Here is a 25,597-nt window from a genome sequence, read left to right on the forward strand (position 1 = left end):
AGAAATCGTGGGCTACACCCACTGAGTTCTTCCCTCCATTTACATACGCAATTTATTGAGCTTCGTACCGGCTGAAAAGACCTTGCCCTGCTGGCCTGTGTATGAACAATGACCTGTACATCTATAAGTCAGCATGGGAACCGCTTTACACTCTAATGCTCAGTATACTGATGATTTTATCAGTCGTAGTCAACAATTTCGTTCAAACAACATTGACTATGCATGAGGAACGTTTCATTTCTACTATTATCAGCTAGGCGCAATCATTGATGTAAGTATGATATTTAAATGGCTAATTGTATTAAATACTAGGTGCGGTGGCTAGTTTGCATTGACTTGTAGTCAAAATAACTAGACAACTAAGCTGGTAAAATCGGTGTCCGTTCAAACGCAAACGATACGGCCAATTAGCAAACATATAGCAGACTCAGGATGGGCAGTACACAGAGATGTGCTTTCATTATAGTTCGTTCTTCATTCGTTATTGTTACCATCTACACGCAATCTTAGAAGTTCTTTCCAAAGAACTCAAGGACTGTCTTGTAGCCGCGGGTGTATTCTTCCTTGACTCTGGAGTCCTCCAAGTCAGAACGAGCGGCCATCCATCCGTGAATCTGGTCCTTGAATGTCTCAACGTGCTTAGTCACGTTGAGGTTGGCCTCGAACTTCTTGACATCCTCCTCGGGCTCGTCCTTGGAAGCGAGCATAATAAGTGGAATCTTGATGCCCTTGGCATCCTCAGGCTCGACCATGGCGGGATGGACCTCGGCGGCGACCTTGAAGGGGTTCTTGTCACCCGAGGTCACGAGTGAAACGACCTTGCCGCCCCAGCAGTACTGCAATTTGTTAGCGTTTACTCAATTACTCTGTATGGAGCAACACTTACGCCAATGGTAGCAAAAGACTCAATGGACGAGTACTTTGACTGAATGGCCTTGACGTACTCGGGGGTCTGCTCGGCAATCTTGGGAGGCGGGAACTTCTGGAAGAAACCGCCGAGGTTCTTCTGCTTCTCCTCGGTGTCGGGAGGGAACCACTCGATGGGGCATGGCTCGCCAGCGAACCAGTCCGGGATGAAGACGCGGTACTTCTCAGCGCCGCTGGTGGCCAGGATATCGGCTCCCTGGAGCGTCTGGGGGAAGAATCCAAAGATATCGAAAGTGACGACGATGGCCTTCTTTGCATCGGCGGGACCGGTGACGTCTGTAGTGGTAATTGAGTTAGCATTGTGACGCTTTGGCTAGGTAGATTAGGGCCTTGGAATTGACTTACAAGTCTTCTTTCCTCCAATCTCTTCGTAGCTGCCCTTGGCATCGTAGCCCTTGGAAACGACAGGAGGGATGTTGCAGCATCCCTCGCTGTGACCGTGCTGAGCGGGCATAGTCGACATCTTGGCGGCTTGTGTCGAGAACGACTTGTGAATCTGCTGTGTAAGGGGTTTCGATGTGGTAATTGAGCTGCAGCAAGTCGCAAAGCTCTTTGGTGTTGTTGTTGTAGTTGTTGGTCGGGAAGCTATCGCAGGGGTGGGGGAGTGAGGTTGTTTGGGAATCAGGGACGACGATCTAGATAAAGCTTGGGAAGCGGAGCGCGCGGCTTTGGCAGTGTGGGAAGACATTGGATTTATTATGCTTCAAACGTCAAGTGGAGGTAATAATATGTACGTTACGGGTGCGGGCTCCTCGAAGTGGAGAGTCAATGACGGATTAAGCTGCGTTTTGGCGGGGTTAAGAGCTCCTCCGTTTCGCTGACGTTTACAGTACAGACGAAGCTAACGGAAGCTTTCTGCGCCCCCCTTCTGTTTGGACGATTTCGTTGTTCGCGATTGGCAAGAGAGGGGGGAAGCCGCGGTCCCTCGATTGTCTCCATGGAGGGGTAGCAACGAGGGCCCCATCAGGAGCTTGGGACTCTCCCAAGTGGGAGGGGGGGTTTCGTGGGGGTGATGTCACCACTTGCTTCAATGAGAATCAATTCGGCAAAAGGGTCGACCCCGCCAAGGGTGGGTATGATCGGCCCCACTAGTCGATGAATGCCGGCGCCGGTCCCGAGTTCGACCGGCCGGCTTCGGCAGTCACGGTCGACCCGAGACACCAATTGCGCCTGCTAGTCAAGAAAGACTCGCTAAAGCATGGCTTCATGCAGCTAGTCATCTAAACCTTCTCGGTCAACCATGTTGTCTCTATTCCTTCTGTCTTTCCTCGATTCCATTACGGTGAATGAATCGTACTCATGAAACCGAGAGACGCCAAGGGACGGCACGACGAGACATATACGCGGTGAAGTGACAGTAAACCAATCATCAAACGGGCTGAAATGCAATTGAACCAAATAATTCTCAACGATTCTCAACTGCACATTTCTATTCCATCAGATGTCTTGACGGCAGGGAAGCGGCCGCGGGCAGCGGTGGGCTGGACCGCCGCAGCCCTGCATCCACCGCCGTCCACCCCGCCCTGCAAGACCCAGCGTTCTGGTTTGTCAGATTGAACTTTCTTCCCATGAATCGATCGCAAGTTGGGGTCAAGTATGTCGCCGGGGAGGCTTGGATAATGCATCCGAGATGGATGGGAAGCCCCTGTCACCGCCAAGCTGTCAGACTCCTGCTATGTTCGGGAGTTGGTCCGCGGCCGTGATGCCGTTTCCTCATGTTTTCTCTTTTTTTTTCCCACTTACATCTTTTCTTTTTCGCAGACAATGAGTCGGGAAGCCCTCGGGGTGAACCTCCAGACATTGGGTTGGTAGCTCTCATGGGCTCACCAGGCTAATTTGCTGAGATTCACCAAAGTGGCCAGAACAAACAGACTTCAATTGAAAACTGCTTCCTGTGAACAATTTGGCCTAGTTCCATTGTCTTCTTGACTTTTCCCCAAACCCGTAGAAAGTAGAGGATCCCGACAATGCCAACACCGTATGCCTGCGCGTCGTGCTCAAGTCAAATTACCCCACGCAAATCCTGCCTCCCGTTTTGAAATGGCCAACGCCCAACTTTTCCTGATCCAATGAAGCGCCCCCCAAAATCAGATATCATACCCCGATTTTCTCAAATCCTCCAGAGCCTTGGTGACGACCATGCCATCCTCCTTGAAAGCCAACTTGTCCGCGGCTTCATCAACATCGACCCAGCTCACGTCAAACTTGACTCTGTCCTCTCCCGTCCAACCCTCGGGTCTAAGATCACAATTCCCTTCTGCAACAAAGTAAAACACCATCTTCATAGCACCGGTAGCCGGATCAGGGTAGTGACACACAGCAATCGGTTCCGTGTCAGTGATCTCCTCAGACACCTCCGGGGCACCAGAGGGTCCACCCGCAGGCGTAGCTCTTGTGCTGAGTCTCAAGGTGACGGGCTTCACCGTAACGCCCGTCTCCTCGCGTGTTTCGCGCAACGCCGCTGCGAGAAGGTCTTCGCCAATGTCTTTCCGTCCCTTGGGCATCTGGTAGATTGCGTGTCTCTTGTTGTATATCAGCAGCACGCGCCGTGCCCGCATGTCGATTGTGACTGTGCCGCAGCTGATGATGAACTTGTTTGAAGGGTAGAACTTGCGGCCGCGCGCCATTTCTGAGATGCTTGATGCGTACATCTGGGGCTCTTCGGGTAAAGCAGAGGGTGCCATTTTGTTCCAACTTGGAGGGATGAATAGGCTATGAGAGGGGTTGATATGATTTGAGCTAAAGTGAGAGACAAATTGATAGTGAGAGAATGATGAATGAAGGTAGCTGGTGATATGTATCCTCGGCCTGAAAAGAGATGAAGCTGTCTGGTTTTGGAATGGCTTGGTTCTAGAACAAAGAACTCTCCTCGGCAACTGCCTTTAGTCTGGGTCGAACGAAACCAAATCGAGCCAATTCACCGACTAGGGCTTCCCTCTTCATATACCCGCCCTTGATCTTATGGCGGTGAACCGTATCACGAGAGCCTGCTGGCAAGAAGGCTCACTCGAGCTATCGGTCTGCCTCCATCCAGCCTCTCGGCGTCGACGTCTCTTCCAAGCCTCCGGGGACCATCCAACATCTTTTTTCACTGACCGGTTCTGCTTCATGCAGTAGCACATCGCCGTCTCCGAGCCAAGGCTTGAGACAGAGACATTGACAAACAAGCAAGAAAAGAGACCGCCTTCGAAAGGGTGCCAGAAAGGCAATCCTGCTGCGCCCGCCGCAGCCGGCATCAAGACACTCACCCCACTATCCGGGTCCCATATCCGTACTAGTAGCCCTAAAGAAAACAGAAAAAGAGATTGAAAAAGAACAAACTGCAGGGCCTAGCCCGGTGAGCGCATACCGGTGAAGCATGGGTTGGCGATCGGTGAGACTGGGGTGTGAGTGTACCGCATGGGTTGCCCACAAATCGCGGTCTGCCCTGGGAGAGAAGGTAAAAGTGAAGGGTGCCTTGTTTGGGAATAAGAGAGGCACGATGCACACCACGTGGGTGAGAAGAAACGGAAGGAAATATGATCAGTCATCTCTGGCCGGGTGGTGAGATATTCGGCTTGAAACTAACAAGCGAATGAGATCGGCTCCTTGCTGCCGTGGCCGGAGACTCTTTTTTGGCCGGGCAGGTTTAGTCGCGTGTCACCATAACACCATCTATTCCATACTTCAACCTCGGCCAGACCCTATCCGGTTATGTCAGGTACTTTCGTGCTTCTCGAAGCCAGTAGAACACGCGATGGAAAAAGCTTCTGAAAGAAATTGATCAGCACGTCTCGTGTAGAACACTCAAGACCCGTTGTAAACGTCACACAAATATGAGCACGTGGACGGCTGTAGCTGTGGCCACGTTCGTTTTTGCTGACGATTGATCTGCAAGACTTGTGGAGAGGTGTCATGAAATGCGTAGGCATGGGGATATGTGAGTGATGGGTTGAAGAGGCAACGGAAAGGGGAAGAACCCAAGGCTGGCTGTGCAACACGTCCGGGGCTTTCACCGCCGGCGTTCGGCAAGGGTTTGGCCGGTGGGTCTCCGGAGAGAGCTCCGCGCGATTGGCTCTTTCCCGATCTGTTGCAGAAACCTTCTCCGTATGCTGCCAAATCCGTCTCTGTTTGGCAGTCTGCTCCGGTCGGAGAGTTTCCTTTCGTGAAAGATGCGAGTTTTGCGAATATGAGTGGGAAATTTCACCGTCTGTCAAACTGCCATCTTCAGGGCCCCGAATAAAGTTCTCCACTACGCCGTTGAGTGCAACGGCGGGAATGCATGCAAGGCACCCGGATGAACCTGGAACCTCGTCAACCAGCTCAGGCACTTAATAAAACGTAAGCTATTGCAAGTGAGATGGGGCTTGATGGCTCGTTTGTGGTCTTTTTATCGCCAATCGGTCATCGGTAATCATACGTTCTTGCTCTAAAGCGGATGAATGATGAAGAATACTTACCAACTGCTACCGCGCATATCGCCAAACTTAGGGCACACTGTATAGAGGGCTGTCGATTTTCAGAATGAAATAATAGTAAATGGCTTGTTTTGCGCTCCCTTTTCTAAATGACCAAAATCTACCTTCTTTACATTCGGAACACGCCAAACTTGGTATCACCAGCCTTGACTTCGTTCCGGCCTGACATGGCTGCTCTAAGGCCTAGGCCCAAATATTGACGGGTGTGCTGGGGAGGAATAATGCCGTCGTCCTATGAGCATGGTTAGCAAAAAGTGTATGACGTGTAAGTGGTAATGACTGACCCATAATCTGGCCGACGAGTACGTTGCGTCGCTTTCCCGTTCTATCCTCTCCTTTAACTCGGGATCGGCCTTGCCAACAGTCTCCATAACAGCAGCCAGCTGCTCACCGCCCATGACACCAATACGTGAGTTCGGCCACATCCACAGGAAACGGGGGCTGTAAGCTCGCCCACACATGCCGTAGTTGCCGGCACCATAGCTACCTCCGACAACGACGGTAAACTTGGGAACATCGGCGCATGCAACAGCAGTGACAAGCTTTGCGCCATGCTTGGCGATGCCACCACGCTCGGCGGCGGAGCCGACCATGAAGCCGGAGATGTTCTGGAGGAAGACTAGCGGAATTCCTCGTTGAGCACACAGCTCAATGAAGTGTGCGCCCTTCACAGAAGATTCGGCAAATAAAATTCCATCGTTGGCCACAATACCAACCTTGTAGCCATGAATATGAGCAAATCCGGTGACCAAGGTTGAACCGAAGTCGCGCTTGAACTCGGAGAATTCGGAGCCGTCGACAATGCGAGCAATAACCTCCTTGATGGGCAGGGGCTTTCGGAGGTTGGTACTGGCGATACCTAGAAGCTCGTCTGGCGAGTATAGAGGCTCAGCATAATCCTTCACGGGTGCCGCTGTTGAAGGTGATTTTGTAGGCCAATTCAGGTTGCTGATGCTCCGTCTCGCAAGTGTAATAGCATGGGCATCGTTGACTGCCAAGTAGTCTGTTACTCCGGAGACAGAGGAGTGCATCTTGCCGCCGCCCAACTCCTCCGCACTGATCACCTCGCCAGTGGCAGCCTTGACTAGCGGTGGACCAGCGAGGAAAATGTGGCCCTGGTTCTCAACAATGATGCTCTCGTCGCTCATTGCCGGTACATAAGCACCACCCGCAGTGCACGGACCCATTACGACTGAAATCTGGGGAATCCCCATGGAGCTCATCCTTGCTTGGTTGTAGAAGATGCGCCCAAAGTGGTCGCGATCCGGAAACACGTCCGCCTGGTGTGGGAGGTTGGCACCGCCGCTATCGACCATGTAGATACAACTGTGTCATCGTCAGTCTTAGTAAGATTTGGCCGAGGCGTGTAAGTCATGGGGTTCCTACGGCAGCTTGTTCTCCTGAGCCACGGCTTGTGCTCTCAAATGCTTCTTGACGGTAATTGGGTAGTACGTTCCGCCCTTTACTGTGCTATCGTTGGCCACGATCACACACGTAACGCCCTCGACGACGCCGACACCCGTAATGATGCCTCCCGCGGGAACATCAGCCTCAGGGTAAAGCTCATGGGCGGCCAGCGGCGACAGCTCCAAGAAGGTTGTGCCAGGGTCGATCAATGCAGTGACTCGGTCGCGCGGCAGCATCTTCTTCCTCGCCAGGTGCTTTTCCCTCGCCTTTGCTGAGCCACCCAAGTGCACCTTGCGTGTCAAGTCCTGCATCTTCTTCATCACCTCCCCCATGTGCTTCTCATTCTCCTTATACTCTTCGGACGTTGGATCGACATTGGTCTGGATTCGGGAGATGGCGCTCGCCTGGTGCGGCGGCGTAAAGGTCGCAACGGTACGGGCGGATCGCGGGAGGCGGGGTGCCCTGAACCCCGGCCGGGTCAATTGACGCGACAGAAGCAGCACATCCCTCGATGACCGTGAGAAAGACATGTTTTGGACGTTTACAAAGGAAGATCCCAAGGGTACGGCAGTTTGAGAGTATGAAGGAGGAGCATTCCATGTGCCGACGAAGCCCTTGAAGACGGGTAGGAGAGGTTCGAGGGCCGCTCGCTTGCTGACGGGATACCATTCCAGTGACGTCCAATCGCTCACCTCGGCCCGCTGAAAGCCGCCCGTAGCCGAGCACCTTCTTGTCCCGGTTGGACCTCCAGCTCGGCATCAAGCCAAGGTAACTTGGATCATCAATCGTAGGAGAAGTTGTTGTTCTTCATTTCCACTTTCTTCAACTTAATTCATTCTCGATTTCGTTGCACAATCTACAGCCATGTCAAGTGTTAGAGCATTCAGATCGTTGGCGCGGCCAGCGCGTCAATTGCGACCCCTCGCGGCCCCCGCCCTTCAGATCCGACACCACTCCTCTAAGCATCCCAAGGGGTTTGAAGCACCGTCACAAGCCGATCTTACCGAGCTGCGCGAGCGCGTACAGGAGTTCACAAGGCGCGAGATCACAGAGGAAGTGGCCGCGAACACGGACAAGAGCAATGCCTTTCCCAATGAGATGTGGCAAAAGCTGGGCGAGGCTGGTTTCCTGGGCATGACTGCCGATGAAGACGTTGGTGGTCTGGCCATGGGCTACCAGGCGCATTGCGTCGTCATGGAAGAGATCTCGCGTGCCTCTGGCTCAATTGGTCTCAGCTATGCCGCACACTCCCAACTGTGCGTCAACCAGCTCCAGCTCAACGGTTCTCCGGAGCAGAAGCAGAAGTACCTCCCCGGTCTGATTGCCGGCACGAGCGTCGGCGCGCTCGCAATGTCTGAGTCTGGCGCCGGCAGCGATGTCGTGAGCATGAGGACGACAGCCACGGCCGTCGATGGTGGCTACGTCCTGAACGGCTCCAAGATGTGGATTACCAACGGTCCCGACGCAGACGTCATCGTCGTTTACGCAAAGACGGAGCCCGAGAAGGGATCCAAGGGCGTCACGGCGTTCCTTGTCGAGACCAAGACCAAGGGCTTCAGCTGCGCGAGGAAGCTCGACAAGATGGGTATGCGCGGAAGCAACACCGGCGAGCTCAACTTTGACTCCGTCTTCGTGCCCAAAGAGAACATCCTCGGCAAGATCAACGGTGGTGTGAGAGTTCTGATGGAGGGTTTGGACCTGGAGCGTCTCGTTCTTAGCGCCGGACCTCTGGGTATCATGCAGGCTGCGCTGGACGTCGCTCTGCCTTTTACCCACCAGCGGAAGCAGTTCGGCATCCCAATCGCTCAGAACCAGTTCATTCAGGGCAAGCTGGCAGACATGTACACGAAACTCCAGGCCTCCCGTGCATACACATACGCCACGGCCAAGGCTGTTGACGAGGAGGGGATCATCAAGACACAGGACTGCGCCGGCGCCATCTTGTATGCTGCCGAGAGGGCGACAGAGTGTACTCTGGACAGCATTCAGCTTCTTGGCGGTATGGGCTATGTCGAGGAAATGCCAGCTTCGAGGCTGTTGAGAGAGTAAGTTGATCCCAAAGTTCCTTCCGGCTCTTCTGTACTAACGTTTATCAGTGCGAAATTGTATGAGATTGGTGCCGGAACTTCGGAAATCCGGAGAATGGTCATCGGAAGGGCATTCAACAAGGAATATGCCCACCTGGGGTGATTTAAATACAAGTAGCATGGATGTAAAGAACAACGAGCGAGCCACTTTGGGATCTCAGGAGTAAAGAATCAAGACGGGACCTTTGATGTCACCGCAAAAGCATGTAGAACTCGAATGGTAAAATTTCTTCTATTAGGTTGCCACCATAGAGAATCCAGAAATAGCAAGTTCACAGTCTGGAGGTATTTGTGTTGCAAAAAAATCGTCTCCAGCTGGCTTCTTCCTCTACATCCAATTCTAGATCTCCACTCCTGTCTGTGGACGCTTGAGTGTTCCTCCGTCAAATAGCAGTGACATCACTCACTCTGTGAACCATGTAATCACGAACTAGTTGTCTTTCTTGAAAAAGGCAGCGTTCAGGTCAACGCCCTTGGAGTATCCCACCAGCATGTTGGATCCTTGGCCTTCAACGTTGCCAAGCTGGACATCCAGCTCCCCGTCGGTCCCGTCCGCGCCGTGGATTCCGATGATGGCCTGCGACTCCAAGACCTTGACTTTGCTCACTGTCAACTTGCTTCGTCTCTCATTGACCTGAGCAAACAGGGATGCTTGAAGTTCCTCGTACCCCTTGATCAAGTCCCTCGACTTCTGGGGCGTAGCTTCGGAGTATGCATCATTATCATTAGCCTCAACTTGCTTCAGGATCGCCTGAAGCTGCTTGGTTTGCTCGATGGACGCCAAACTGGGGGGGAAATCAGATGTGCTATCAAAACTCAATGATCGCGATACATTACTCACAAGTTGGCGCCGGCTAAAGCCAAGTCAACAGTCTGCTTGCAAATTCTGAGCTCGTCCACGAAAATCTGGAGCTTGTCTTTGCCAAATAGTCCGATGTTCACTCTGTCCATCAAGTGAACCCGTCCGTCTTTCGAGCGCTGGAGAAGCTTGTCGACCTCGTTGTCCAAGGCACAACATGAGGCGCCACAGGCCGTGAGGGCGGATTGCACGTTGGTGTCTGCGGTAACGGACAATACTTCGGTGTCGTTTGACTTGACCGAGATCTCGAGGCGCTCCATCAAATTCTGGATAAGTTGCAACTCCTTTTTGATGTTGGCGATGAGCTCAGGGGCTCGCGTGATTTTGTCAATCTTCTCTCTTGCTCCCCTGATGCCCTGCAAAGTTGTGGCTGTCAAGGTGACGACGGCACTTGAGGTTGCGAGGACTTCAGCCATGTTTGAGCTATCTTGCAGTGTATTCGGATCAACTGATAGTGATTTGTGATAGTGATGAGGAGATACAGAATTGAAGCCTCTAGATTCTAGAGGGCGGCGGTGTTATCCCCTTTTGATTGCCAGCTCCCAGAAAACAGGCAGGCAGATACCTCGATTTTGGACTGTGACAAAGGGGCAACACTGTTTCTTTGGCTCAAGAAGAGGTGCATTGAATCACCTGATTACATCTTGCATCATAGATGCCTTACTGGTCTTTGGTAATCCCACATAAGAAAGCCCTAGAGCAGATGGACCGTCTGCCTATGGGACCCCAGTGTTCCGGTCATGGGATCCTTCACCTTCACCTTCATCTTTCTTTCTTCCCAACTTCCCAAAGGTTTCTCAGCAAATTCTGCCACAAAGGGGCTGAAATCCCTTCCGCGTTTTGCCTCGACTCGATCCTGCTCGCGTTTGCCCTCGTCCTCGCCATCCAGGCCATCATCGCCTAGCATGTCGATATCAATTGGCGATATTCATGTTGGCAGCGGTTCAACTCTTGTCGCTGGAATGAACCATGTCAATTCAGGTTGATTCTTATCCGTTTCTTTGCTCATTACAGGACTCGATATGCTGCCAATTTCGATAACAGGAGCGGATATGGAAGATAATTTGTCAAGATGCATCGACGCTCTCTTCATCGCAGATCCTGAAGTGGACCTGGAGGAATTGATCGAATCAAAAGGCGGATTCGTTGAAGGAACGTGTAGATGGGTCCGATCTGAGGAAAGTTACAGATCTTGGTTGGAGTCGAAGCAGTCGGCGATACTCTGTATATCCGGTCTTCCCGGTACAGGAAAGACGATGCTCTCATATTTCATCACCAAAGAACTCGAAAAACTCACGCAGAGTATACCAGGGGACGTACTATTCTGCTTTTACAACCCTCAGTACCCCGAAAAGAACACGGCAACATCAATTCTTAGGACCTAGCTTCATAAAATCTTCACCAACCATCGAACTCTTGCTAAATATGCTGTCAAGCGCATGACCCCAAGGAGAATCGAGAACACCTTGAAATCACGCAGCACGCTCTGGGCTATTTTTACTGCTACAATAAAGGATCCCGAACTGGGTCCGGTGTATTGTGTTCTGGATGGGCTCAACGACTTTCCTCCAGACGAGCGTAGATGGCTTGTCAGCAGTTTTCAGGCGCAGTTCGGAAGATCATCTGGAGCTCAGGTTCAACCAGAAACTCTCAACACTTTCAAACTCATCATATCCAGCGCTGCCAATGAAGGTTTCCATGAATGCCTTCATCTGACTCCGACGCTCGACGGGAAGGACCCCGAAAATGATCTCGAATGTGTCATCAAGGCCAGACTTGCGCGCCATCGACACTGGGGAATTCTCGACAAGGAATCTCAAGATGCATTGGCTGGTGAACTCAGTCTTCGTTCCGAAGGACTTTTTTCATGGGTTGATTTCATGCTTGAGGATCTTTATCCAGAGAAGACACTTTCGGCAATGATGAAGAAGATGGATCAAATACCATGTGGTCTTCGCCACGTATTTTTGCGCCTCCTTGTGCAGATTGACGATAAGTCCCGCCGCGAGACCGCCAAGATCCTTCAATGGGTTGCTTTACTCCGAAGACCTGTCACAGTGGCTGAATTGACAGACCTTATCCACCCCGACGCTGAAGAGCCTGAAGAAGAACGCCAAAGAATACAAGATCTCGTCAGCGAATCCTATCCACTGATGAGGATCACGAAAGCGGGCAGGGATTATACGGAACGGGAAGCTGAAGAGGACATAATTCTTCCTCTACATCGGTCAATTGCTGATTACATGTCCAATATCGACATGGATTCAGCCATCAAAGATTTCTACCTCAAGCCAGAGAAAACACACTACGAAATTGCCAAAAAATGCCTCGATGAGCTCCAAATTTGGTTCAAACGTGCCGAAGAGACGGAATCTATTATCGAAGTAGGCTATCACTCTATTTTTCGCCACACTAGATGGCTTAGATATGCGAGAGACTACTGGCCATGGCATGCGAGAAGAAGTGGCGAGCAGTCCCTCCAGTTCTTGGCAGCCGACAGCATCTACTTCCATGAGGAATCGCTATTTCGTACTGTTTGGTGGTACGAGTACAAGAACAATGCTCGCCATCACAGAGGAGAATATGACAGGATGAAAGAGGTACTTCCGTCAACCAACATTCTTCACATCTGCTCAGGGTTGGGCTTCCTTCAAATAGTCCGGACGCTGCTAGAAAAGCATCCAGACGCCGCATCTTACGTCAACGAAGAGGAGGAGGACGGCGATACACCTCTCTCATATGCTACACGTTATAACCATAGCGATGTTGCCGAGCTGCTCGTTCGCTATGGTGCTCACGTCATGAGGCAAATAAACGAGATATATTGGAACAATCTTGAGTATGCATTTCACATTCCAATTATCAATGCTTTCGCCAACGCCAATGTACGGCTGGCTAGATTCCTAATCAAGCCTACCTGCGCTCAGATAGACGATCCATATCGGAAAGTTATGCTGGGCATCTACCTGATTTGCAAGGCAGCCTGCGTATCCAAAGGCACCAAGAGCAGACAGCTCGCTGAGTTAGTATTGGACAACATCGAGATCAACATTACCGAAACGAAGAAAATGTTCAGTTTGGCACCGTGGAGAAGATCGGTATATGGTCATCCGTCGAAACGAAACTTGGACGTTCCGGACTTGATCATCTATCGACTTTTGCGTTCTGATCGCAAAGTTCTCCGCGATGTTGACATCTTTCCCAGTGCTGTTGGATATGCTGCTCGACATCCCAGCATTGGCGCTGAGCTGTTGCGTGCCTGTCTCATTCACGACGTCGAGGACCTACTTTCTTCTGAGTACGAGGCTAAGACGACACTACATCCTATTGTGGTAGACACTTTGGAAAGACCCTACGATTCTACGGATTTAACTACGAGAATGAGGCCATTGACACTGCCTTGCGCGTGGGCAGCTTCGAAGTGCTGTCTATGCTTATCGAAGCTGGCAGTAAGGTGGCAGACCCTAAAAAGAGTTCGCTGGTCGCGAGGATCTCAGAGAAGGTTCTCAGACTTCCAGACTCAAACCTAAACCTTGCTGTGGCACAAGATATTTGCAAGCGTCTGCTATTGACGGACGAGGACATCAATGCTAGGGTCACATTTCGGCGGTACAGAGAGTCTGACAATTTCACGTTGTTGGACCTTTACCTCAGAGGCTTGCTTTTTGCAAAGACAGCCAGATTTGCTCTATTCCTCATGCAACATGGAGCACGTTGCAGCGACAGTGAGGACTCGCAACGCTTACTGCTGTACCTAGCTCCGTTGGCTCTAGGCGTGGTGACTGACGACGATTGGGACTGGTTTGTTCGTGCTTTTGAAGGGGATCAGCACGGCCGATGCTATTATTGGCGATGCCTTGACCAGGATTTATCCCCCATAGAGAGTACTGTTATGTATTGACGATTCCACTCCGCATATCGTGCAGAGAAGTATTCAACAACTTACACGGCAGGTGCAAGCGGAGAGCCGAGTTCGGCGATCCAGTGTTAAGAAGTAGTAGTCTAGAGACTGGGGTTAGGAGCCGGTGGCCCGACGGGGGTAGCATGGCGAGCAGTGATGTCCGGACTATCGGTCAGTCAGTCAGCCTCGATGCAGAGGACCTCGTGTTCAGCAGAGAATGAAAAGAAACAAAGTGGGTAAACAAGATGACGGGCCAAGCCAACAGCATGGCCATCCCAATCAACGTGATAATGTGACGGTGTGACAGGCTGCATGATCGAGGCGGTCTCCGAACCGGAGGTCAGGATTTCTCTGTCTGGTCTGCGTCTGAGGTCTGAGGTGTGTGAGACTGAGTGTGTGTCTGTGAGGATGAACACCGATGGCCAGACCCTTGGCCAGTCCTAATCTCATGGCATTCTAGAATCTCATCCCGTGCAGGGAAAATTGGAGTAAAATGTGGAGAATGGCGTTCGAGAGATGCCCAATGTTTTGCCCCCAAGGACCCCCAAAACCTCCGGAAGTTTCTTGAGAGGAGGGAAAAAAAGTTGGAGCTCCTCACATTTCTTGGCCAGGTTGGGTCACAAGCTCTGTCATGATTTCTCGTTGTTTCTTTCCCTGACTCCACAGGGTCCCTTTCGGGACACGAGGAACACGGGGAACTCGGAATGATGAGCAGGAGACATGGAGACCTTGACAAGGGTTTAAGGGGTTTCCGTCTTGTTTCTCTCATCTCATGTTCTGCTCGTGGTTGGCATTCTAGTCAGGTACTTTTCATAAAGATTTCATACACATCGCATATTCATGCATAAGGCCATTCACTCACAGCATCTACACTGTTATTGTTCAATTGTACTATTGAGACTGCATAGTATATAAGTCTAGCCTTCAGCTTACCCGGTACCATGCTACCCATCATCGAATGCGCTGCAACGTCCAGTGTCGGTGGTAGTTCAGAGGTAAACAAAATCAGGGACTTACCCGCTCGGCCTGGTAGCCGGCAGCCGGGCATGCCGGGATGGAGGAGACAGTCCACCTAGAAGAGGGCCATTTGGGGGCAATGGCCCACCCCCGCCCCGGGGTTGTGGTTCTAGTGTGGGCGGTGGGCGCGGTGGGTGGCATGGAGCGATCCTTATTTTGGCCCATGGGTGTCCGCTCGGGCTCCATGAGTCCAGCCCTAGTTCCGGGGCAACTCCCCGCGAGGCAGTGCGAGAGCGGCGGACGTGCTACGACCTGCGACATGCGGCGCCTGGAACCTGCGACTTGGGACCTGACCGGGAAGCTGCGAGACGCGTTCATACGCCCAAAGTATCGTGAACTTTTTCCCTTTTCTCTTTTTGGCTGCTACCAAGTTCCATGGTTCCTTCCACCACCACCACCAACACCACCAATCCTTGTTTGCCCTTGCCAAGTAAACCAGTTGACCACTTGATCAACTCACGCCACGATCCTTCCTTACTTGCCAGTGTCCACGAATGTCTTACCTAAACCTCCTTCCCTACCGTCCCGTCGTTCCTTCCTTCCCAATGGAAAGCTCCAACCTTCATAATAAACGGGAGCTCCCTTCCTTCCCTCCCGCGTCTTCTCCAAGGTTCCAAGCTCCTCCCCTCTGCCATACTTACCTTAAGGTAGTGTCCTCCTCCCCGCGACTTTCTTCCTCCCCTCCATTCCCACCTGCCAACTTCTCACATACAACAAACCACGTCCAACCGACCCCGAATTACGAGACGTACTTCCCGATCCAGACTTACAACCAGACGATCAGGAGTCAATCACCACCCTCCCGCTCGTCCCACGTCATCTACCCCACCATAGCTCCTCTCATCGTTGCTTTTGCCCAAACTTGGGCGCCTCGAATTCCACCAGCCCTCTGCCAGATTTGATCGTCAACTCCGCATCTGCCAGAGACAGCTAGCTTCATCTGCTCGATCCAGGTCGCCGCCCAACAAAAACTAGTTTCGTGACATCATCCGGCTGAAGTCAATTGCAAAAGTCAACGGTTCTCCAAAACCGAAACAAACGCCATCATTGTTTCGCCTTCACACTTTTATTCCTTCCGAAAGGCACCTCGAATCGACTCTGACCGTCGTATTATTTCAGACGGCAATACTCACGTACATACACTTCAACACCGCGTGTAACACTTTCACACCCGCAGACACTCAAAATGTTCCGTCCCCTTAGCGCCCGACTGGCGCGGATCATTCGTCCCATCGCGAGACACACCCAGGTCCGCGGCAAATCCTCTCAGTCTTCCGCCTCTGCAGCTCAAGCTAGCATTGCAGCCACTAGCCCCAAGCAGCAGCAACAGTCTAGATCCATCAGCGGCAGCCCCAACGTCAGAGAGAAGCCTCACCCGGGCCAGTATTCGAGAACCGACCCCGATGTCACTGTCGAGTACCCTGAAGACGACCAGTTGCCTAGCAGTCAGCCGGTCCGCGGTCACGGTGGTGGTATTGGCAAGCCCACGCTTGCTTCCTTCTCTCTCGATGGCCACACCGGCGTCGTCACTGGCGGTGCGCGCGGCCTTGGCTTGGTTATGGGCCAAGGCATGGTCTACTCCGGCAGCGATCTTGCCATCGTCGACTTGAACAGTGAGTTTTCGACCTGATTGCCAGCAAGCTTCAGAATTCCGTGAGAGCAAGGTGCTGACACCGAGACAGAGGAGGAGGCTGAGCTCCAAGCCAAGAACCTGCTTGAAGCATTCAAGAGAGAAAACCCAGAGGCTAAGAGGTATGCACTCGGATGACCCTATTGACCTCGAGAAAGTGACGGACGCCTAACAACGTATAATAGAGTTCCCAAGGTGACTGCGCATCACGCAGACGTCTCAGACCCCGCCTCTGTCGATGCCTGCATTGCTGAGATCCTCGCCGCTCACGGCAAGATTGACAACCTCGTCACGTCGGCCGGCTTCACCGAGAACTTCGACGCCATCAACTACCCCATTGAGCGCATGCGTAAGCTCTGGGGCGTCAACGTCGACGGCACATACCTCTTCGCTATCGGAGTCGCCAAGCATCTCATGGAGCGCAAGTCTCCCGGAAGCATGGTCTTCATCGGCAGCATGTCTGGCTCCATTGTCAATATTCCCCAGCCTCAGGCGTAGGTTTCATTGAGTCTTGTTTCTTTCGAGGCATCGAATTCGCTAACACACGTTCAAACAGACCTTACAACGCCGCAAAGGCTGGTGTCCGTCACTTGGCTGCCTCCTTGGCTGTCGAGTGGGCTGGTGCGGGCATTCGTGTCAACTGCATCTCTCCCGGCTACATGCTCACAGCTCTGTAAGTCTAATACCCAAATTCTTTGTTTCCAGACAGCCAGTACTAACGCACATGTGCAGAACCGAGAAGATTCTTGACGACAACCCAGACCTCAAGCAGAAGTGGACTTCTCTGATTCCCCAGGGCAAGATGGGTCAGCCCAAGGACCTTATGGGACCCGTCACTTTCTTGCTGTCTGATGCCTCTCTCTACGTCACGGGTGCGGACCTCCGCGTTGATGGCGGTTACACCGTCACATAAGCCGCCACGAGTCCTTGATATGAATTGGATTGAAGAAGGAGAGGAGGAAAGAGGCCAAAAGTTTGCATTTCCACTAGAGTGATTGGCGTTTTTGCTATGGGAACATAGAAGGTCGATTTGTTGATACGCCGACAAATAGTAAAATTGATAATGATCAAACAATCCGTGATAAGATCTCGAAGAGGCTGACTGAGTCTCTGTGGATGTGGCATGTGAAAGGCGGCCAAGCTAGGTAGCTTTACACCGGTCAGCGTATTCGATGAGGCTCATTCGTCGGCACCGATCGAGGTATTCCACCACCCCGACATGCAGTGTTACGGGGCCCGCAGCATAAGGTCACCGGACGGGCCATCGACAGTTATCCGATCTCTCATATCGCCGAGTCTCCCCTATCCTGCGCCGTCCCGTAATTGCCTCGTCTGGTTTTCTACTTCTAACCCTGGTCTTGAGTCTTGTTTGAAGCCTCGTCTCGAGGGGCGGCCTGGGATTCGGTACTCCCGACGCTCTGGTTCTCAGTGAAGTGACCGTAAGGAACCACAGTACGCTGACTTATATGGTTCCTCGTGAGAGACTATAGGTATCGGTAAACATGACGGATACATGACGGCTGGATACAAACAACATGGCCGCCGGCACTGGTCAGTGGTGCTCCTCCTACCTTACCTGCCGCCGCTGCTACCACACTCACAGTACAAGAACACACATGCACCGAGACACCGAAAAGTGACTGGGACATCTGCACGATCGAGGGTCCAACGCCGTGCCGTGCGTTTGCGGGGGGAAGGCTGGGAGGGAATGGTACATGGGGAGACGGGGAGGGCGGTCGCTGGACCGGGTCTGATTTGGCGTTTCGTGCACTGCCTGTCATGTACGGAGTACCAGCATATGCTGTGCGACGGACGGCGCCGGCGTGTTGGTGGGAACCGGGGAAGGGTAGGTAAGGTCGGGCGTTCGGGGGAGGGCGTCAAGAGTCTAGAACGTTGTTGTCTTGGAGGTTTTGAGCGACTTGCAGTTAAGATTGTTTGGTTGGGCGGTGCGAGGGAGGTGCATATGGTACCTAAGGTAAGGTAGATAGGCGAAAAGGCGGAGGGCTGTATGTACGCCCCGTACTTATATGCAGGCAGGTAGGCAGACAGGCATGTGTCTTGTCTAACCCCCGGCGAGAGACTTGTTTGTTGACATTGTGGTGTTCGCGGCCTCTCGTGTTGGTGGGAGGTTTGAAGCCTTTTGTAGGTGTGGGAGGTGATGGACAACCTGAACGACGGAAACCAGATGTCGGGAACTGGTGGTCAATGCCTGGCGGACATGTGACAAGCGGCTCAAAATAACGGAGACTCTTTTCGGACCCGTTGAGTTTTGCGTATACGTGACCTACCTATCCATAGGTATGGAAACGTGATACGGACTCACGGAGTATACATACAAGGAGCCGGATGAGATAAGAGGCAGGAAGACTATAGGAACTATCCCACCGGCTCGGCAGACGGGGAGAATAACAGGAACAGGAATGAGCAGCATGAAAAAACATGGGAAGGACAGAAAGCAAGTAGTCTAGCAAGGGCTGTATATGGCATGGGCATAGAGTAGTATCAACGTTTGTGATGGGATTCCTGATTATTGAACCATCCTTCCAGTCGACATGGTCCTTCAGTACTTACTCAAGGAGTGCCGTGCCAATGCTGACTGAATCACACCGAGGAAGCTCTCAACACTTTTCATACTACAGATACCTATTCAACTGAATGAACCACGCGATGGAACCCAAGCTCTGGACCACAGCATGGAAGGATCCAGGCTTCTGGGGGATACAGGGTAGACAAGGATGCCGCGGCCTCCCCTGATGCTTTTTTCGAACCCGGCGCCGTTGTCAGCGCACGTGGGAGACGTGCCGGGGAGCGCGCATGTTGCGTAGGAGGAGGAGGAGCAGGATGAAATGAGAGGAGCAAGGCCGCGGTGAGGACCTTGAGAGCGATAAGCATACTGCATAGCTCTTGTGTCTACCTTATGCTCGCAACGTCCTTCTTGTCCCCCTCCCCTTGTCAAAATCTATCGGCCATCTCACCTGGGTGGGAGGTCGTCACAGTAGTGTAAGATATGGTCGTGGATGCCGCCCATCCCGCTAGTGTGGGGGGAAACCAGTCAACACTCTGGCTCATTGTCGTTCTGGTGCTTGCCAGCCAGGTATCAAGTTTTCTCTCAAACAAAATCTGCCACTACAAACAGGAAGCCCGGAAGGGGCTAGGCAGTGCATTATTAATAGGGATCCAACGCGACCTCACTATGTAAGCCCTGTCAACTCCTTTTGTGCCCAAACTTTGCGTGACAGGATTGACAGGTAGTAAGGTAATTACAGACGTGGGGGGACGACGGGAAAAGTACACACAACTTACCTTAGTAAGCGAGCGGCTTCCAACGGCTACTACAACCCACAACCGCATTGCCCCCAAACTTCTGAGCTTCCCTCCTCCCCCTTTAAGGTTGTGTATACCTACCCCGCACAGCTACCCCCCTGTCAACAGAGAAGCTCCAGGGTAGCTTCGACAGCTTCTGCTCCTCCTCCCACACCCACCGCCCCATTCCGACCTGTCGTTGCCCCTCGCGCTCGACACGGCAGGTCCGCGTGGCCAAGGCGTGGGGGGAGGGAAGAGGGGAGGGGCTAGGTGTACGGATACTTGTTACCTTCAAGTGATATCCGACGGACTGAGTGATCTTCACAGACGTGACAGACAACCCCAGTCTTGCCACGGGGGAATCTTTGAGAAGAAGTCGCTTACCATCAAAAAAAAGCCTGCAGATCACTCTCACCTCTCCCTGATAGGGAAATTGGAGCCTTGGAGGGGGCCCTCTCTCTCTCATCGTACATAAGCAAGAGACCCCTTATTTCGGATTGCGTAATGGCTTTCCAGGTTGCGATATCGACGCCATCTCACGCTTGCAAGTCGGACCCCCCCTCCCTTGTCCCAGACAATTGACCTCGTGATCAGTTGCGATTTTGCTTTTTCCTCGTCTTTGGCCACCTCCCCTCCTTTTTGACGGATCCTCTATGGCCTACCCCTCACAACTAGGCAATTGACTACTACCTTTTGGTAGAGAGTTCACAGTTAAGAGACTTCCTAGAGCCTGATCATCGAGTCAGATTCCCATCGAGGGACTGTACGATGGCCTTAGCCAGAATTACCACCGATGCTGTGGAGTCAGAGTAAGCCGAGTGAGCAAGTCCGGAGAGAAAGCAGTTTAGATCCTCCTTGGACCAAAGCTCGTCATCCCCTGTCATGTTTCAGCCCGGGCAACACGCACTCGTCTTCTTGATGGTCACATCGCCATCACTCGTCTATCTCTGTTTCTTCGTGGATGATCAGGTCAGCTAGGTGGTTGGGTAACAGATATCTTCTCATTAGAATGGCTCGCTAGTAAGAGCTCGGTGGGTCGCTGACAAAATGATGGCGCACCAAGAGCAAGCCGTTCGTCTTTCCTCTTTTCGAACTTCAAATGATCCCGTCGCTGCCCGTTGAATCGCTGTGAACGCATACAATGAACCCTTTTTGGTGGCTGCCCCCCCCTCCTGTAATGCATGTCAGGCGTTTCCCCTGCGAAAGGGGCCCCGTGACCGTCGGTAATGAAAACGCCTCGTGCGATGCAAATGCGCCAAACCTTCTTCCTAAAGGTCGGCATCGTCGAGCTGATGAAACGAATAAAGGAAAAAAAGGCAAAAAGGTCGGTATTGCCAGTGGCAGACGCAACTACCAGTAGCGGCAACCTCAGTCGAAAGCAAGACATCCACTTCCGAACGACTGCACCCGTTTTGTGTTCCATGAACTCCAGAAGCCCCTTTTAATGCAGTTGATACCTCGCGAATTAGTACATAGGATTATATGTGAGCCATGAAAGTAGACTTTTTTTTTTTCTTTTGGCTGTCGGGATCACGACCTGTGTCTTGGCCTATCCCCAGTGCGCTCTTTCTCGCGCTCCAGCAGTAGCGTCAGCTGGCTTCTTGTTCTTGCTAGTGGCACATCGGGAGTAGAGCTTGGCATTGTCGGCGCGAAGTGCGATGAGGAGGAAATTCGGCGTGGGTTGCCCCTGGGTCCAGCTTCGTCCTGAAAGCCTTCCAAGGTTTCCAGAGCACGTCGATCCGGCTCACCAGATATCGTCACCTGCCCCATGGCTGCAATGTTCGACGTACTCGCGGTAGCGCTCGATATGAGCCCCTGCGCAGAACCACGACCAAAGCTAGCCTCCCTCGGTCGGTAGGACTCGGAATTCGACGGTGCCCGCTCCATACGCGGCGCCGAAAAGCCAGAACGTGCCGAAGAGAATGACCCGATTCTTGGTGATGAGACCGCGGGTGATGCGGTTGGTATATACGTAGGCGTCCTGGGACCACCGGCTTTGACCGTGCCAGCTTCGCGACTCGACCGGTCGGTTGCGGATTTGCTCAAGGGCTCTGGTGCTGGCGCGCGGTTTGCTGTTTGTACAAGGACCGGTTTCCGCCGTTCTTCAGCAGGTCGGGAATTACCCACCGATCTCGGAGATTCCGAAATAGATCTTTCGACTGGTCGTTTCCCCAAGGCTTTGGCGCTAGGTGGCGGCATTTCGAATCCTTCTGACCCGGATACGCTCAGGATAGCACTTTCTTCAGCATGAGGATGCATCACGTTGTAAGTTCCCACATGTTTGCCTCCGTTGGCAGAACCGGGCTCCTTGGTCCCAACGTCGGAGTTTGTTGACGACTGCGAGCTCATTCTCCTTGGCAGAACTGGCCTTCTCTTACCCGCCGCTGATGCAACAAATCGTTTCGTTGGTGTTGAGGGCTTCTTCTTGCTCGATTTTGCTGGGGAGACTGCTGATGAGGTGCGCATCTCCAGGCCACTGGCGCCTGTGCTTCCCGACGACGTCTCATCGCTAGTTTGGTAGTCTTCATCAGCAGACTCGTGAGGCGACACAAACCGGGCTGTCGGCCGAGGACCAGATTTCGAGTCACCCCTATGTTTCTTGAGAATTGGATGTGGTGGTGGGGGTCGAGATGATGAGGCGGACAACTCCTTCAGAGCCGACTGTTCAGAGATCATCTTAATGTCTTGATTCATTTGCTGAGCGCTGAGGACCGGATCAGACTCATGCTGGCTGTTAAAACGAGGCGTCTGTGGATAACGTTAGCAAAGTGCCAGTTCGGATCGAGCGAGGCATTTAAATACCGAAGGTCCCTCCCAGCGGTTCGGCGAGCCTTTGAGAGGCACAAATGTTGGACCATAGGAGATGTGTTCCCATATCTTGGCCACGGTCGCAGCTTTCAATTTACTTCTATCGCTGCCCATGACATGCCACCACAGATTTTCCAAGCGGCGTGCGGTTGGATCAACAAGTTTGAGATTTGTTGTGGTGTAGACTATGACGTGACGTTAGATTTTCATGTGAAAGCACACTGCGAGCGGCTGTTGACTTACGACGCCACATTCTTATGATGAAATCCGGCGGAAGAGGCTGCGTGAGCGCTGCAACATCTTCATATATCCGCCTGTCGTCTTTGACGAGTCCCTTTGGCAAATCCATTTGAAGCGAATGTGTTCTTTACCGAGACCAGACGGTCAACGGCAAAGACGGCTGGAGACTAGAATGACAGAAGTAGAGGGTTCGCGGAGGCAGCGCTGATTGGCAAAGACAGCCCCGCCGTGTAGGGCAATCTTGCTAAGTGCGATGTGAGTTTACCTGGAGCGAGGAGAGGTGGTCATGGTCGTTGCTCTACGATTCAGTCGGACGTGATCGGGATGTGGTTTGCTCAATGGCCGATTTGTAGGAACGCAAACAAAATGCAGAGAGCTGCAAGTGAGAGGCAGTCTGCAACTTGGGTTGGCTACTTGGTTTGCGGTTGTCTGCGCGTGTGGCAGACAGATGATTTGTTGAGAAAGGCGGTGATGAGAAGTGTATCAAGAATTGGAGAGAGTGAAGAATGAAGCGGTAAGCCCCGGACTGCTGTGGGTTGGCTGACCCTAAATGGCCGTTTTCATGGATTGCGGGTTTTGGTCGGGTGCGATTTGTCGTCGGGTTGTGGAGAGTGAGAGGGCATTAAGAGAAACAGAGTTGAGAGAGGGCGGTACGGTATGGCGGAGTAGTTGTGATACGGGCAGTGGCCCATCCGTTTGTCAACGACAATGAGAGGTGTACGGAACGCGTGTATGGCTCCGGGAGGGATGCCGGTGGAAAAGAAAGACGAACTCAAACAAGCCGTTGGATGACGATGACGAGATGAGACGACCGGTAAGATACGGGAGAGTTGAGGTGCGGTGCCTTTGCCTTGAGCCTCCAAGCCCGAATGAGAGCGGGCAAGGTGAAGTGAAGTAGGGTCAAGGGCCCGGCAATAGAGATTGCAAGCCGCGGATGGTAACGCAGGCAAAGTTGAAGGATAGCTTTGCCAGGAAGCTAGGTCGACAGACAGAGGGAGCCACAGGTATCGAATTCGTGTTCTCGGGTCAGCCCAATGGACCGTTCGTTCTGAGTAGAGCAACTGTGAGTCTATGCTCTAGACCTCTGGCGAGCGTCAAGGCGTTTGTCTTGTTTTGTTGTTGATGCCGAATGAGAGAGAAAGAAATGGCACTGGTCGAGAGAAAGGTCGGAAGGCGGAGGAGGATGAGGGGGGATGGCGTGGATGGAGCACGCGCAAAGAAAAAATTGGAATGCTTCCGACTCAGATGTGACTTCCAAAGTTGGGAAGGGCCAGTCGGGGGTTAAGGCATGGTAAATGCACCCTGGATGGCTGGAATTACGGTGCCGCGCCTTACATTGCCCTGAGAACAAAAGATAGGCGGACAGGCGGCAGAAGGGGGAAAAGGGGAGAGAAGGGGGCTTGCCAGGGAAGAGAGCCCAAAAGACGGAGACGGCGAGGGAAGAAATGGGCCCTGGAAGGGGAACTTGAGAGGCTCTAAGCTCGAAGTACATACCTGGCCTGACTTGGACCACATTTACAGTCGCAGTGCCACGAGTGCCTATTCAGCGTGTCAGTGTGTGTGTGTGGGCGGTTCGGGGCCAGTACGGGAGGATGTGTTATCGTATGTACCTGGGTTGGGGCTAGAATATTTGGTGGTACCTGTATCCGTAAAGTAGTGTATGTACTCCGTACGGGTAGGAACTAAGGTAGGAAGACTGTCGGAATGGACGCGTGAGGTGGGTGAGGTGAGGTGCCTTGGCTGGAAGAAAAGTCTGGGTGCCCGCTCTTAGCACTAGTCAAGAACACCAGGCGTTCACGGTTCAGGGCTGTGAGAGTGTACAAGTCTCCGTCCGACTCTGCTTGGGCTGGCGCTGGTGCTTGCGATGGCTCCGTCCCGACTGGCTCCTGTTGGGTCTGACACTGGCGGGGATGGAAGGACTAAGAGCAAGGAGGAGAGTGACGAGCTCTTCTCTACTACTCCTATCTACACACTTACTGTGCAAGGTGCAGAGATAGGTAGCAAGGTAATGGGCTGTATGGTTCATGGTTTAGTGAGATGCCTCATGTTCTTGACAAGTCCCTGCTAAGGTACTGCCCAGTTGCAGACACGGACAACCCAGGCAAAGAGCCGTCTATTGCGTCCATTGAACCCTCGTGGAGCCAGCAGAGCACATGGAAGTCTAAGGTTGAGTGGGCCACAGGAACAGGCACTTCACTTCCGGTCCCCAGGAGCAAGGGAAGTTGGAGTTGGGCACTTAAGCATGGATCGGGACGGAGGGGGTCAAGCAGGAACAGGAACGCTGCATATGGCAAGTGAAGGATTGGCTTCGCATATACCTCACAGTACCTATGTACTTTGCTCACTTTCAAGAGGAGGCAGTAGTAACAGTAGGGCAAGAGAAGACGGATTCTGGGCACTTGCTTTCCATCGAACAAGGTACTGAACATTGGATATTGGACATTGAGCAGAAGGGAAGGGCGCAACTGCCTCGGCACAACCACACAACCCAAAATAACCTCGAGCACGAACGGATGGAAGCACTTCAGACTCCCCTGCCATTGTTTCCGTTCATGTTACTCTCTCGGATGAAATATGAACTGCATGCATGGCCTGGCCCCTTGGCCTATACGGCACAGACTGTAGCTTTTTGCGTGCGGAGCCTCTGTTGTATCTGTAGATAGACTTAAGACTCGAGAGTACGAATATTGGTACCTTGACATATACTTCATATCAACAGCCATTGTAAAATAGTCTTTAAAGGGGCCGAGACACTGCGACTGGATTCACTGGCGTTTTCTTTTTTTAAACGAGGTGACAGGCAGCGGGACATTACCTGCATGCTGGGATTTTTCTGTGATTTCCCAAGTGGACTCGATGGCTGATTGCTGTTTCCCCCTTGTTCCATTTTTCTTCTGTGGAAATACCGTTTGGAAAAAGTGTCACTGGGTATGGATACCACATTAGTACTGTATCGGTACG

General features: G+C 52.4%; 8 protein-coding genes across 8 annotated transcripts; 3 read left to right on the forward strand and 5 right to left on the reverse strand.

The window, feature by feature from the left end:
- Positions 1–313: 313 nt before the first annotated feature.
- Positions 314–1,824, reverse strand: HER10_EVM0000783 (dienelactone hydrolase). Its single transcript, XM_035470551.1, has 3 exons — positions 1,273–1,824; positions 887–1,203; positions 314–836 (listed from the first exon to the last, which is right to left on the reverse strand). The coding sequence occupies exons 1-3, from the start codon at positions 1,613–1,615 to the stop codon at positions 507–509; spliced, it is 990 nt and encodes a 329-aa protein (XP_035332084.1). The 5' UTR covers positions 1,616–1,824; the 3' UTR covers positions 314–506.
- A 991-nt stretch (positions 1,825–2,815) lies between these two features.
- Positions 2,816–4,180, reverse strand: HER10_EVM0007044 (NUDIX domain-containing protein). Its single transcript, XM_035476611.1, has one exon. The coding sequence runs from the start codon at positions 3,609–3,611 to the stop codon at positions 3,015–3,017; it is 597 nt and encodes a 198-aa protein (XP_035332830.1). The 5' UTR covers positions 3,612–4,180; the 3' UTR covers positions 2,816–3,014.
- Positions 4,181–5,287: 1,107 nt separating this feature from the next.
- On the reverse strand, positions 5,288–7,398 carry HER10_EVM0005519 (carboxyl transferase). Its single transcript, XM_035475133.1, has 3 exons — positions 6,771–7,398; positions 5,669–6,710; positions 5,288–5,616 (listed from the first exon to the last, which is right to left on the reverse strand). Exons 1-3 carry the CDS (start codon positions 7,319–7,321, stop codon positions 5,494–5,496), a joined length of 1,716 nt encoding a protein of 571 aa, XP_035332639.1. The 5' UTR covers positions 7,322–7,398; the 3' UTR covers positions 5,288–5,493.
- Positions 7,399–7,571: 173 nt separating this feature from the next.
- On the forward strand, positions 7,572–9,163 carry HER10_EVM0002681 (acyl-CoA dehydrogenase). The gene is made up of 2 exons (XM_035472383.1): positions 7,572–8,836; positions 8,888–9,163. The coding sequence occupies exons 1-2, from the start codon at positions 7,656–7,658 to the stop codon at positions 8,979–8,981; spliced, it is 1,275 nt and encodes a 424-aa protein (XP_035332310.1). The 5' UTR covers positions 7,572–7,655; the 3' UTR covers positions 8,982–9,163.
- Positions 9,164–9,308: 145 nt separating this feature from the next.
- On the reverse strand, positions 9,309–10,153 carry HER10_EVM0007496 (uncharacterized protein; the record flags this gene model as incomplete). Its single annotated transcript, XM_035477051.1, has 2 exons — positions 9,309–9,663; positions 9,720–10,153. 2 exons carry the CDS (start codon positions 10,151–10,153, stop codon positions 9,309–9,311), a joined length of 789 nt encoding a protein of 262 aa, XP_035332884.1.
- A 489-nt stretch (positions 10,154–10,642) lies between these two features.
- HER10_EVM0005970 (uncharacterized protein) lies at positions 10,643–13,267 on the forward strand (the record flags this gene model as incomplete). The annotated part of the gene is made up of 3 exons (XM_035475568.1): positions 10,643–10,718; positions 10,782–11,053; positions 11,123–13,267. The coding sequence occupies 3 exons, from the start codon at positions 10,643–10,645 to the stop codon at positions 13,265–13,267; spliced, it is 2,493 nt and encodes an 830-aa protein (XP_035332706.1).
- Positions 13,268–14,882: 1,615 nt separating this feature from the next.
- On the forward strand, positions 14,883–17,760 carry HER10_EVM0000148 (short chain dehydrogenase). The gene is made up of 5 exons (XM_035469942.1): positions 14,883–16,268; positions 16,338–16,407; positions 16,471–16,779; positions 16,842–16,958; positions 17,018–17,760. Exons 1-5 carry the CDS (start codon positions 15,842–15,844, stop codon positions 17,196–17,198), a joined length of 1,104 nt encoding a protein of 367 aa, XP_035332004.1. The 5' UTR covers positions 14,883–15,841; the 3' UTR covers positions 17,199–17,760.
- A 2,825-nt stretch (positions 17,761–20,585) lies between these two features.
- On the reverse strand, positions 20,586–24,079 carry HER10_EVM0008390 (uncharacterized protein). Its single transcript, XM_035477915.1, has 3 exons — positions 22,640–24,079; positions 22,391–22,581; positions 20,586–22,336 (listed from the first exon to the last, which is right to left on the reverse strand). The coding sequence occupies exons 1-3, from the start codon at positions 22,743–22,745 to the stop codon at positions 21,119–21,121; spliced, it is 1,515 nt and encodes a 504-aa protein (XP_035332992.1). The 5' UTR covers positions 22,746–24,079; the 3' UTR covers positions 20,586–21,118.
- Positions 24,080–25,597: the final 1,518 nt, after the last annotated feature.

The sequence above is a fragment of the Colletotrichum scovillei genome (assembly GCF_011075155.1).
Source record: "Colletotrichum scovillei strain TJNH1 chromosome Unknown Contig00006, whole genome shotgun sequence".
In the NCBI taxonomy this organism is placed as follows: Eukaryota; Fungi; Ascomycota; class Sordariomycetes; order Glomerellales; family Glomerellaceae; genus Colletotrichum; species Colletotrichum scovillei.